Source organism: Barbus barbus (assembly GCF_936440315.1).
Source record: "Barbus barbus genome assembly, chromosome: 21".
NCBI classification, from domain to species: Eukaryota; Metazoa; Chordata; class Actinopteri; order Cypriniformes; family Cyprinidae; genus Barbus; species Barbus barbus.
The window spans coordinates 3,495,854-3,508,555 of NC_136749.1; the positions used below are offsets into that span (position 1 = coordinate 3,495,854).

Here is a 12,702-nt window from a genome sequence, read left to right on the forward strand (position 1 = left end):
AAACATTTTAAAAAGTTATGAGAACATTTGAGACAACACTAATGGAGCAATCAATTTCATCACTTTGCAAACATTATGGGAACGCTACATTTAAATGCTCTCTGAACCACCCAAAACTACTACGTTTTAGATTAACTTTTTTTTTTAACTTTAAATAACAGATTTTTCATAAGACGTTCAGTGAACAATGTTAAAATAATGTTTTTGTGCTAATGATGCATTATTAAAGGATAACATCAAACATTATCATTAATGGAAGAACGTCAGCTGGGTACCTGCTAAAAGATTTATTCAGATTTAGATGTTAGTCTCAACTACACATACTAAACACTACAAAATTCCAATTGTGGATCATGGAGAAATGTATATTAATGTTACTGATGAAAATGATTATTAAACTCACGCATGTTCGTTGTTCTGCTGCACCAGTCCGATCAGTTTGCTCTCTCTCACATCATTCAGCAGTGAAACACACTCCACAGCATGAGTTGGGCTGCTAAGGATAACTAACACAATGCATTACCTTTCTATCAACCGAGATATTATAATAACCGATGTTCAATTTATGAGCCATTTTTAACTCCGTGCACTGCGACATCTAGCGGACACGCGAGGAATGGCACGCTTTTCCCATTAAAACTGGGCATGCTCGATAAAATCACGAGAAAAAAAAATACATTAATAGCCATTAATGTGCTTAGTAAGATACACTGTAAACAGAAATGCAGAGAATATTATTTTTTCATTATATTTTAACTATATTTCTTATATGCACACATAACACAAAGTTTCGCAACAACCTTAATTTCGTATATAACAACACATGCAGTCGATTTCAAAATCACGGCTTTACTCTGAACAGAAATAGCAATGCAATCCCGGATTCAGATGAGCGCTGAGAGGATACTATAGTGCAGTTCTCTCCTTTAGCCAAAGTCTCTTGAATAGCCACGGATTGATCCATTACTCACAGCCAGTCTGCGCCGGATACTTCACACGTAAGAGGTGACATTTACGATCATTTACATCAACAGGCGATCAAAGTGTGCCGGATAACGGTCTGAAGTGTTGTACTGTCTTCCTTCATGAGTCCAGCGACTTCCCGTCCGATAATGCCACGCAGCACATTCAAGAGTTCATGCCCAGAGCTCAAATCACAGCTTTATCATAGCGTCTGTATTCGGTTATCAAGAGCCACGCTAACAGAGACACTTCTGACTTTCTCTTCTTTAGGTGTATTACTTTTCTTCTGGCCGTCGGAGACTGCAGAGACCCCAAACTCGGATCCCACCCACTGCGCCTTTACGACACATGCACTAGTTGGCGCTATTGTTCGTATTAGTAATGTTTTGAACGAACAGCATGTCTGTCTTTTTTAATAATATGCATACTGTCCGTAGTAAGGAACATTTCTTTATGTATAGGATGTGTTTCAGTTCATTCCAAAGATGTTTGATGGGTTTGAGGTCAAGAGCTCTGTGGGGCTCTTCCACACCAAACTCATCCAGCCATATTTGTGCATGGGGTACAGTCATGCTGGAATAGAAAAGGGCCTTCCCCAATGTATTCCCACAAAGTTGGAAGCATAGCATATCCAAAATGCCTTGCTGAAGCATTAAGAGGTTTCCACTGGTGGCTGCTTTACAGCACTGCATCTGATGCTTGGTGTTGTGAGGCTTGCATGCAGCTACTCGTCCATGGAAACCCATTCCACGAAGCTCCCGTCACACAGATTCTGTGCCGATATTAATGCCAGTGGAAGTTTGGTACTCTTCAGCTCTGGAATCAGCAGAGCGTTGGTGACTTTACGTACTATACACCTCACTCTGTGACTTTACCTGCTCTTCTGCTTCGTTGCTGAATTGCTGCTTTTCATGTTTCCACTTTCCAATAATACCACTTACAGCTGACGCAGAATATGAAGCAGAGACAAAATTTCACAAATTGACTTACTGCAAAAGTGCCATTATCAAAGATAATGGCACTTACTAATGTTTGTAAATGCAGACTGCATGGCTATAGGTGCTTGATTTTATACACTTGTGGTAATGGGTCTGATTGAAACACCTGCATTCAATGATTAAGAGCTGTGGTCCAATACTTTTGTCCATAGTGCATGTAGTGTACTTTGTGTTTTGTAGCCTATACTCCTTTTAATATATATACAGTATATATAAAATATTGAATATATATATATATATAGAGAGAGAGAGAGAGAATATTGAATAAAAAAATTGAATAGTATAGTATAGTTGCATTTTAGTATTCTTTTACCTATTTGAATATACCTCCTCGCAGTCTTTCATATGTCTGCATGCTAAATTCCCAAACCTGCATCATTTTTAGTTGGTTAATTTATGTGACTGTCACAGTTGTAAAGTAATCAGATAACAGATTTAAGACAGACTGGTTAACCAGGATGATCTAATACAGTAGTTCAAGAAATGTAATACATTTTTAGGAGAATGCAAAAAACAAGAAAATGTACAAATAAATGCTAGACTGGGTGCTGAGAAGATAAAGTATGTATTTATTAATTTCAAAAGCAGTTATTAAGATCTATGTCTTGCTGTCAGATTAAAGCAGTACAGAGAAATAAACATCATTGCAACCTTTATCAACCGAGCTGTCAGAATCCTAATCATGACGTTTATCAGTGTTACTCTGACAGAATTTTTGAATTCAAATGTCATTTAAGAAAATTAGCCTAGCTTATAGGCTCTTAGATCTGTACACTTACATTTTAACAAACACATTTTTTTCTGTAAAAATAAAGCTTTATATTTATGAGTAAAGGCATTCATATGACCAATATTATAAATATTTTACATTGTCTAATTTCCCTTTAGATGCATAAAGTGCATACTCCATTTGTTTGACGTTAGCTGGTTTGTACATAACTATTATATTTTGCAAGCGCACAGTGAAATCTGCCTGATTGGACAACCTATTTTTTATTTCATATGATTAGTTTCAGAAAATGGATTATATGAGCATTCTAATAATATTCTTTGTAGTATTTTGAGTAATATAGAATAGAACATTGCTTTTAGAAAGCACAAACCCCGTGTACAGTGAACACCAAACAAAACACGAGTAAGAAAAGAAGCTTTAGATAACTATGATTGACTGTAATCAAAATTCAAACACACGTACACTGTAAGAAAAGACCATTAAAAACAGTCCAATGTACCATCTTAATATGTATTGATTTTTCACAGATGTTTTACCAGTTGCACATTGTTTTAGGAATTGTCCTTAAACTTAACGGAAACGATAGTGGTCATTTTCTGCCAGGACATAGTCCATTTTCTACATATATATATATTTTTTTTCTTACAGTGTACATTAATGCCCAAAAAAAAAGAGCAAGAATTAATCAAAGAACTCGTGAGAGGAAGCAAACCTCATATTTGTCACTGCAGTGTTAATATATTCCCCTGTGGATCACTTCTGTCTAACTCTGTGATATAAAGAATCCAACATGTTCCCACAACATGTAACTCTCTACAGATGCCAATGGTAAAGCTTATTTGACATCTATACACATATATACACACACATTCTGCTTCTCATGCTGAACTTACACACACACACACACACACCTTCAATTGCTTACATCACAAATAATGTAAAAGTGACAGTAAAAGAAGTACAATCAGCTTTAAAACACACATACACTCTCCTAATAGAAAACAGTGCTTCCATGGATTGCCTATTAAATGTGACTTTGTTACACTCAAGTGAAGACTTTGACTATCCAGAAGAGCAGCAGAGAGGCCGTGAGCAGTGTGGGACAGTGAGGACCCCTGGTGGCGGAGCTGGGCATGTTCACTTCACCTGTCAGTTTGAGGCATGAGGTGGTTATAGTGGCATTGCAGCACTCCAAGAGACAGACAGCAGTGGCAGTAGTGGTGCTTGAACAAACTGTCATCTTTCTGCAATCTGTACTGCAACCCGCCTGCCAGCTCTCTGTGTTGCTAGATGATGTCCTTTGTAGCTAGGAATTGAGACAATGCATTGCTTTCATTTAATATTCATAATATAATATGAATGTATGTATAATATGGTGCATTAGAGCACGAGATGAGTATTAAACCAAATATCCTTCAACATACAAAAGTTAAAATGGTTTAATAAAGTCAACATAAAATTAAAATCTATAAACTCATAATATAATGTATGTGTGTGTGTCTATATTTTCCACCTTTAATTCTTAATTATGTGTTATTTGCCATTTCTTTGTAATTGTTTGTGAAATTTACTAGCAATAGCACACTACTTTTTTTTCTTTCAGTGTATACGCATAGACCCCAGTGACATTATCCCGGACGAGCCCCCATTTATTTTAACAATCCCTTTATATGGACAGACTCATGTAGGGGAAGACGAGGTGGGTTATTGAAATAGATTCATGTAGAGGTTATTATTGGGGGGTATAAAAATATGTGTGTTTGAGGGATAATGATTTGGGAAAAGGCTTGAGGAGAACCAAGAGATTAACTAAAGGTTACACCAAAAAGTCTAAACTATTATGATTATTATTTAATGATTATTATAGAGTCCACATCAAAAACCTGATAACATTCTGTTTATTATAAGCGCACGCTGCAGTTTTGTACCAATTTAAATAAGTACACTAAATAATACTCTAATTTTACACAAATTGTATAGAAACACTTTACACTAAAGTTACATAGTTAACCACATTTGTCAACATGAACAATGAACACTTCTTCTAAAGCATTAATTAATCATAGTTAATGTCCTAATATATTTTTAAAATCAAAACTTATATCCGTTAATATTATTTAATAAACCTGAGCTAACATGAACCAACAAGGAACAAATGTATTTTTATTAACTAACATTAACAAATATATAAATAGCTAATGCATTGCTCATAATTGGATAATGCTGGTTAATGCATTAATTAAGGTTAACTAAGGATGATTATTGTAAAGTGTTACCAATTATATTTTGGCTCAAACCTTACATTTTGATTTAATCATAATTCTTTTTCCAAAGACAAAGCTATTCATACAAAGAAAAAAATATATATTTATTATAAAGAAAGGCCATTTACATTTATTTATTTAATTTAAATATAAATGTTTATTTATTTCCAGAAATATTATATATATATATAAAAGAAAGAAAATAGTTTCTTTTAGTCTTTTTTGTCCAATTAGACCAATACAAATGCATTTTAAATTGACGACACAGACATTTTACATGGTTTTTAATTGTATTCTCATAGATTTAGAACGATTATCCAGAAAAAAAAAAATTAAAATTAAATAATAGAGAGTTATCGATCTATGCTGTGAACGGCTCTTAACTCTAATAGACAGGTGGGTGGGAAAACATCTAATCAAATAAAAAAGATAATTAGGACAATTAAACCTACTGTAAGTAACATTAAATTCTAAAATAAATACTAGATTGCTTTTTTGTTTATTTGTTTTTTTACTTTACCATGCAGTAGTCCTGACCAACTGGACACAGCGCGGTTTTGGCGGCACTGGTTTTGTAACACCCTGCTCCAGTACACGTGACAGTATGACACTTCTTGCCCTTTTGGGAGTAAGAAAAGCAAAGAAAAGTCAGAAGGTGGCAGAAAATGTTCATTTGTGCCCTAAAGTGACAAATAGCTGTGTGTGTTCTTACATTGTTTGCTGCGGTGGGTGGAACTGTGGTCTTTATGGTTGTGATTGTAGTAGTGGGATTTGTTGTAGCTACTAATGACGAGATGCCAGTAATAAAAGAGTCAATATTCAAAAGTAACCATTCATATAAGTTAGAGATGATAAGAGAAAGAGTTGGAGGTTACCTGTGGTATTGTGTGAACTGAACATGGCATGCAGAGTGTTGCTGAGGCACTTGGTTGTGTTGCAACAGTTGACAGAGCAATTAGTGAGAGTTCCGTTCCCGCAGGACACGCCACACGAGGCACTGCAGCTGACAGAGTAACTTGCGTTCCCTTTCATTATCTGAAGCACAACAGAGCGAGAAGTAACTCTTTAAATCAAGCCTGCATCAGATCATGATTTGCATGGATTACTTTCCACTGGAGATTCCCATCTGAAAGCGCAGCACGGCAGACTGACCTCACAGTAATATTCACTGGATGGGCAGTGTTTCTCGGTCATGTTCATCATCTGATCATAACAATCTTTTGTGCAAGCAAATGCTGGACAGGATAGCTATTGGGGAAAAAACAGTGGCAGTTCAATAACTGTTACACTAAGATATACGTAAAGCCTTTTGGAGTAGGTTTTGCAAGAAAATACTATTTACGTCTTTCAGAATTTCAAATGTAATTCAGTGTGTTACTTGCCATTTCTTTGCAGTTAATTGTGAAGTTTACTTGCAATTTCACTTACCGCAGTGTAAGTTTCTGATGAAGATGTATTTCCTGAAACAATAGACAAATCAGGACAATAAAAAAAAAACAAAAAAACAACAACAATTTAGTTGGATTTTAGTGTTCACACAAGAAAGATAGAAAGAACCTGACTCCATACTAGTAATACCTGTTGCTGCGACAGTAGCACTGTTAGAAGCAGTGTTCTGAACAGTGGCGGATGAAGCTCCTGTCACTGAAGAGGAAATGGAGGAGGACAAGCTTACTGTATTCGCAGATTGAGTTGTCGAACTCTGATCAACAGATCCTGTCATTGTAGATGATGTTGTATCTGTTGTGGCTGCTGCACTACTTGTTGTGGAAGTTGTCCATACTTTAGAGAGCAGACTCATTTGCAATAAAAGAAAAAACAGGAAGCCTGTTGGAAAGACAGATAAAGGACAGCAAATGTCTGTGACAACTAGGGCATTTACTGTATTTGCATGTGGTTAAATGTAACTTGGGCAGTTGAGAAATGCATGCACACAAGAAGCACAAATTAAAATTGTAATTAATTTCTTTACACACAGATGGATTTTACATGCAGTTTGCACTGAAGTTCCCTCTGCTTCACACTGTTAAAAGTTTTAACCTGCAATTGTTACCATAAAGAGCTATACCCATAAATATCAGTTTATTTAGATGTTACCAAATATTGATTTAAATACCATTCCATGAAAAGGTACAATGACAAACCTGTTTTCGAAGATCTCCGAGTCTTGCTTATTTGGATAGTGCAACATATTTCTCCCAACGCCATCTGAAACCATGAAATACTGATGAAAAACAGCAAGAATATTAATGTGTTTATTAATGTTGGTGAGCTTGATTGCTGATTTGACATGGTTAAAGGGTCCTACAACCAATATAAATCAAGGCATGTATCAATATCAGAAAAATCTCTGAATTATCCTCTGATGGTAGTTTGCATTCATGACGTTCACCAAGAGCTATGCAAACCTGTCATAATTGGCATTGTGGAACATGCCTAACCTCCTGTGACCTCCGAGCATGATATTCTGCTTTGATCTGCAGTGGAGCATGTCATCAGAGACAATTTCTTCTAATAGATGCCAATTGTTTGGCTGAAACAGAGCCACATTGATTCGGTTTCCACCGCCGCATGTATTTCAGTTTGAAACAGGCGGCTAGCTATCCACGTTACATCGATGTTACCTCACAGAAATCGCAATCTTCGTTTCAATTTCTCTGGCAGACACACCGGTTCATAGTTACAAAAGTTCCCTTGCTACGAGGCCGCTTGCCCACACACAATTAACAACTTGTTTGTTCTCTGTGAATCCCACGGGCGTAAGTGCAAAGCACGGCTTGTTACCCCTTTCCCCATGAGGCGGTGATCAACCCCGTCAGGAAACTATCCTGGAAACCATGTCTTGTATGAAGACATTGGCTCACCCAAATTATGACTCTTTCTCTTTCCATTCCACAGTAATGCATTCATGTTTATGGATGACTTTGACCATCTATTTGCATTTCTCCTCTTCTATAGCTTGCTTATTAATCAAGTTGTCTAATAAACCTGGCATACAAATATTACTGGCTTTACTACTGCATGTAAATATAATTTTTTGGATGTACTGAAAAAAAAAGTGTGAAGCATTTCCAATTTTCACTGAGAAATTGCTAGTAAATTTCACAAAGAATTGCATTTCAAAAATGTCAGATATATCAGATATATAATATACTATTGATGATGTCCTGTATTTACCAGGGCATTACTCACTAACCTTTATAATATAACATATATTTTTATAACTGATATATAAGAAAATGCATAGGTCTTCTTCCAGTTCTCATTCATAAAGCAATAAATCTCATAAGACATTTATAACAGTATTTGTCCAATAAATACACACATGTAATATTTAGCATCTGCCATATGCAGCATCTTGGGTCTTTTAGATTCTCAGTATCACCTGTTTGAAAACACAGCAACCCTCTCTACGCAACAGCATCTCTTGTGAAGATCTTTCCAGCTACGCCTATAGCCCACAGCTGGACACACATCTTAATACGACATATTGAGAAATGTTGCTTACCTTCGCCGATCAGTGGGGAAGCACAGATTGGGTTGTAACAGCTGTGGATGAAGTTAAGAGTGTCTATATGATCCTCTACCCCTTCCTCTCTCTCTTTCTCTCTCCCTCTCTGTTGCTATTTGCTCCTCCAGTGTGGTGACATCAGAGGGAAGGTTTCCTAATTAGTGGGAACTCTGATGGGATTGGTCTAATTGTGTGCGTCAACTAGAATAATGGGGTGTGCCTTTATTTAAATGAGGCATTCAACTCTCTATTGATGTTATGTTTACAAGAGGTTAAACTGATAGAAAAAAATTAAAAGTGTAAAACCAAAAATGTAAAAGACTTTTTATTTGATTTATTAGCATTGCAATGGTAATAATAATGATAATAAAAGATATGTAAACAAATAATATAAAATAAAACTAATATTTCATTTTAGTGTTGACATGAAAAAAGTGTTGACATGAGAACTCTAATATTTAAAAAGCATCGCAGGATGCAGGAAGTTGGTTGAAAGACAAAAAGTCACATTGCCAACTACTGGCCTGTCATGCATAATACAGTGTTTGTAGTCGCTTTTGCATATCCATGTAAACTAGGATCATTTTGACAATATTGCAGTCTGTTCGTGAAACTTTTCAAAAATGCAAAGGAAAACTTTAACATTTTTAGTACAATCATTGTCATGTAAATGTACCTACAATATCCAAACTTTTCACAATACTGCAAGAAACTCCATGGGATGTACTTCCAGCTTTAGTAATGCTACTCACAAATGGCCATTCACAGATAATTTGAAACAAAGAAATTCTACTCTTGTGAATCCAGATCAATCTCATCTTTTCTGTAAATGTACATATGACAGCTCTTTGTTCAGAATGAACATAAACTCACTGCATGCTTGAAAAGGTCTGGAGATGCTATATATGGCAAGTTGAGAGAAGTAGAAACTGTGCCATGTCACACTGCTCTAAGACGGACTTTGAAGGTGATTTCAGCCGGTGAAATCAAGACTTTTCCACAACAATTACCTCTTTGTAGTGGTGTGTATTACAAAAATGCAGAGCACCTGAATGCTCTGAGACACTGAAGGATTGTGGGTGCTCAGATTACAAACATGGATTTCTGGGACTTCTTAATATCTTTCAGAGTTTATACACTCTTCTATACTTTTTTCTTTTATTTTGATTTTTTAAACATGCTACACTATCCTATGTTTTTATAGGTATGGAAGATTGAAAATAAACAGGGTTAACTTCACCAGTACTTATAATGCGGAAACTGAAATGCAGGTCTTTTACAGTATCACTGATCAAATGTTTCTTTGAAAGCACAACTGATGGTGAAAGGAAAGAGAGTCAAGTTTTAGCACTAGATCTGTATGATTCAAGGTCTATGAAAACAAGATATTCAAGTTGCTAAAACAAATTTTAGTGGTTGGCATAGTCTATATGCAAAGCTGGTGTTCCACTATTACATTACAAAATCAAAACAACTAGAAACTGAAACTGTTAGCTGAATGCAAGTTCAAATCAGTTTGAAGATTATTTTGAATCTGATGGTTATTAGGCTTTTGATTATTTGATTATGCTGTACGAATTAGTGATGAACTGACTTTAACTGGAAAATTGAGTGCTTCCTATTGTCCTCTTGCAATATTGGCACATTTTTTCCTGTTTAATACTGTAAAGCTGCTTTGACACAATCTGTACTGCATAAAGCACTATATAAATAAAGGTGACTTGACTTGATTTTACATCTTTAAATAGATTCAGGCAATGGAAAGTAGAACAAGTTTTCATGACTAAATACCAAATATTCTTTATGAGAAACTTTCAGAATCACACTACTCTTTGAATGATTGAAAAGTAATAATAATAATAATATTTTTTTGCTGATTGCAGTGTTGATTCTAATCCCTGTTTTTGGCCAAACATTAGAAAACATGCAGAGTTGTCTGTCCCTTGATTAGGATTGGCATGGTATCAGAAGATACCTATACATACAGTAGCTTTTGCACCTGCCATTGCCAGACAGATGGTTGTGGTAGTACGAAACTTCATTAAAAAGCTACAAAGATGTTGAATTTGAAGATGACCTCAAACCACAAGGACCTTGTCTTATTCTCTCTGGGAGCTCACATCAGAGACAGAATAAATGGACAAAACAATGGCAATATTTTATTTATATCAGTAGCGTCCAATCCTGCACCCGGAGGACCAACATTCTGCAGAGTTTAGCTCCAACCTGCTCAAATACACCTGCCTGAAAGTTTCTAGTAGAAGTCCTGAAGACCTTGACTGCCTGGTTCAGGTGTATTTAATTGCATGGAACTCATAATTGTTATTTCCGACTATCATTAGCTCCAACCCTAATCAAATACAACTAAACAAGCTAATCAAGGTCTTCAGGATCACTAGAAAGTTACTGATCAAGGTTGGAGCTAAACTCTGGAGGAAAATGCACATCGAGGGCCAGTGTTGAGGACCCCTAAACTTGCTACAACAATAGGGGCTTTCGCACCGGAGGAACCTTTTCATAGTTCATTGAACTGTTGGCGGAAGTTCCCAGTTTTTGGCGTGTTCGCACCGCAGGAACTAGGAACGTATTTATTTCTAGGAACTCCATTTGGGGGAACTAAATGAGCTCTAAAACAGTTCTGATTGGTCAAAGACAAATGAAACATCTGCTTCCCAGCATTTTTAAAAAGCCATGTAAAAATATTTACTCCACCAACATGGAAAACAGTGATACCGCCATTTACCTGTTGTCTGCAGTGTTGTGTTCTTTTCTCAGCCTCGATGATAACACTGCAAGTTGTGTTAGAGGAGATTTAGTCAGATTTTCATGCTCGTTGTGAGGGAACCACTGTTTTAGATGATGCACGAGTTGTGATGTTAGGAGGAGCATATCAGTGTGACCATGGCAGAAACACTTATCTATAATATATACCAGGGTGTCTTCCTGCAGACTTCCTGCTTCATCACACCTGTAAATTATTTTCAAGTAACCCTGATGTCCTTGAAGTTCTTTCACGTCTTCTTGCTCTTGAATGCTTTAAAATGTATTCACACTTGCCCCGGGAAACCCGTTAAAATTTCCAGGGACCCCCCAACAGCTGTGGACCCCTATAATTGTCACCACTTTCTCCCCACCAGCTATGGCCTTGATGACATGTTGTAGTAATGTAGACTTGGAGGTACAAGTTTCCCAGGTACATTCGGAGGCTGAATAAGCTCTCCAGAAAAGTTGATTTCAATGGCCAGCCCTGCATAAAGGGGTATCTGCATTCGTATCACTCTTCTAGATCACTATCTGGTTTCAAAATATGTGATGGATAACACTGTTCAGGGGTTCTCGTTAGTAAACACTCTTGCATTTGTGTTCAATCTATAATTCATGGTCATGGCTCATGGTCCACTCACGGTGCTATGAATGGACTTGTTGGTCTTGGGCAGGGGTGTCCAGTATTACTCCTGGAGGGTTATCTTCCAGCAGAGTTTAGCTCTAACCCTAATTAAAAACAACTTAACCAGCTAAACAAGGTCTTCAGGAAAGAGGCACTTTGGCCCTTTTCCAAATGGTCTTTGACTGTTGGTAAGAAGTCTGCTGAAGTGCATATCAAGGGAGCATAACTCATGGACTTAATGGACACACCTACGTGGCAGCTATTGTATATTTGCCATTTGGTACAGGACTTTTAAGACGAGCCTCTAAGTGTAAGCAAAAAGGTGTGTTGGAGCTAAACTTTGCAGGACATTGGCCCAATAGGAGCAAGATTGGACATTTCTATCTTGGGCCTGCAAGTTCAGACACCACTGTAGATGGACTGCCAGATGATTAAGGGCCCTCAAACCCCAAGACACTAGGGACATAAGCACGTAACCTGCCAAGACTGTCTTTGACAACCAACCACAAAGCTTGACATCATCTCCATATTACCCAGGGGTGTCCAGTCCTGCTCCTGGTGGGCCAGAGTTTAGCTTCAGTCAGCTACAACACATTTGCCTGGAAGTTTCTAGTGAGTGTGTAGACCTTAATTACTTTGATTCATGTGTGTTTAATTAGGGTCGGGGCTAAACTCTGCAGGAGAGTGGCCCTCCAGGAAGGTTTGGACACCCCTGAGCTAAAGGATAGCTCACTGTAAGAGAAGACACAACGTAGCTGTGTCTCACAAGCAAGGCTTTAGAATTCCATCAATCACAATGACAAGGAGACATTCAGGAGACATTAACCAAAATACAGAACCACATG

At 37.0% G+C, this 12,702-nt stretch overlaps 2 protein-coding genes across 2 annotated transcripts in view; both read right to left on the reverse strand.

Moving 5' to 3' along the window:
- LOC306887346 (type II inositol 1,4,5-trisphosphate 5-phosphatase-like) overlaps nucleotides 1-1,301 on the reverse strand; it is a 34,903-nt gene extending 33,602 nt beyond the window's left edge. The window contains exon 1 of the mRNA XM_079445003.1: nucleotides 404-1,301. The gene's annotated coding sequence lies outside the window, so the exon portion shown is untranslated. The remainder of the gene's footprint in view (nucleotides 1-403) is intronic.
- Nucleotides 1,302-2,504: 1,203 nt separating this feature from the next.
- Nucleotides 2,505-8,598, reverse strand: LOC306887145 (uncharacterized protein). The gene is made up of 9 exons (XM_079444686.1): nucleotides 8,467-8,598; nucleotides 7,103-7,166; nucleotides 6,537-6,785; nucleotides 6,387-6,418; nucleotides 6,111-6,206; nucleotides 5,834-5,993; nucleotides 5,671-5,741; nucleotides 5,479-5,577; nucleotides 2,505-4,000 (listed from the first exon to the last, which is right to left on the reverse strand). The coding sequence occupies exons 2-9, from the start codon at nucleotides 7,164-7,166 to the stop codon at nucleotides 3,740-3,742; spliced, it is 1,032 nt and encodes a 343-aa protein (XP_079300812.1). The 5' UTR covers nucleotides 8,467-8,598; the 3' UTR covers nucleotides 2,505-3,739.
- Between the last annotated feature and the right edge of the window lie 4,104 nt (nucleotides 8,599-12,702).

What these genes read in the sequence shown, in the direction of transcription:
- LOC306887145 (XM_079444686.1), bottom strand. Translation starts at nt 7,166, where the DNA reads ATGGCGTTGGGAGAAATATGTTGCACTATCCAAATAAGCAAGACTCGG. An exon ending in TCGGAGATCTTCGAAAACAG is followed by an intron (nt 6,786 to 7,102) that starts GTTTGTCATTGT and finishes TCTTTCCAACAG; the next exon opens with GCTTCCTGTTTTTTCTTTTA. An exon ending in CAGTTCACACAATACCACAG is followed by an intron (nt 5,742 to 5,833) that starts GTAACCTCCAAC and finishes TCTCGTCATTAG; the next exon opens with TAGCTACAACAAATCCCACT.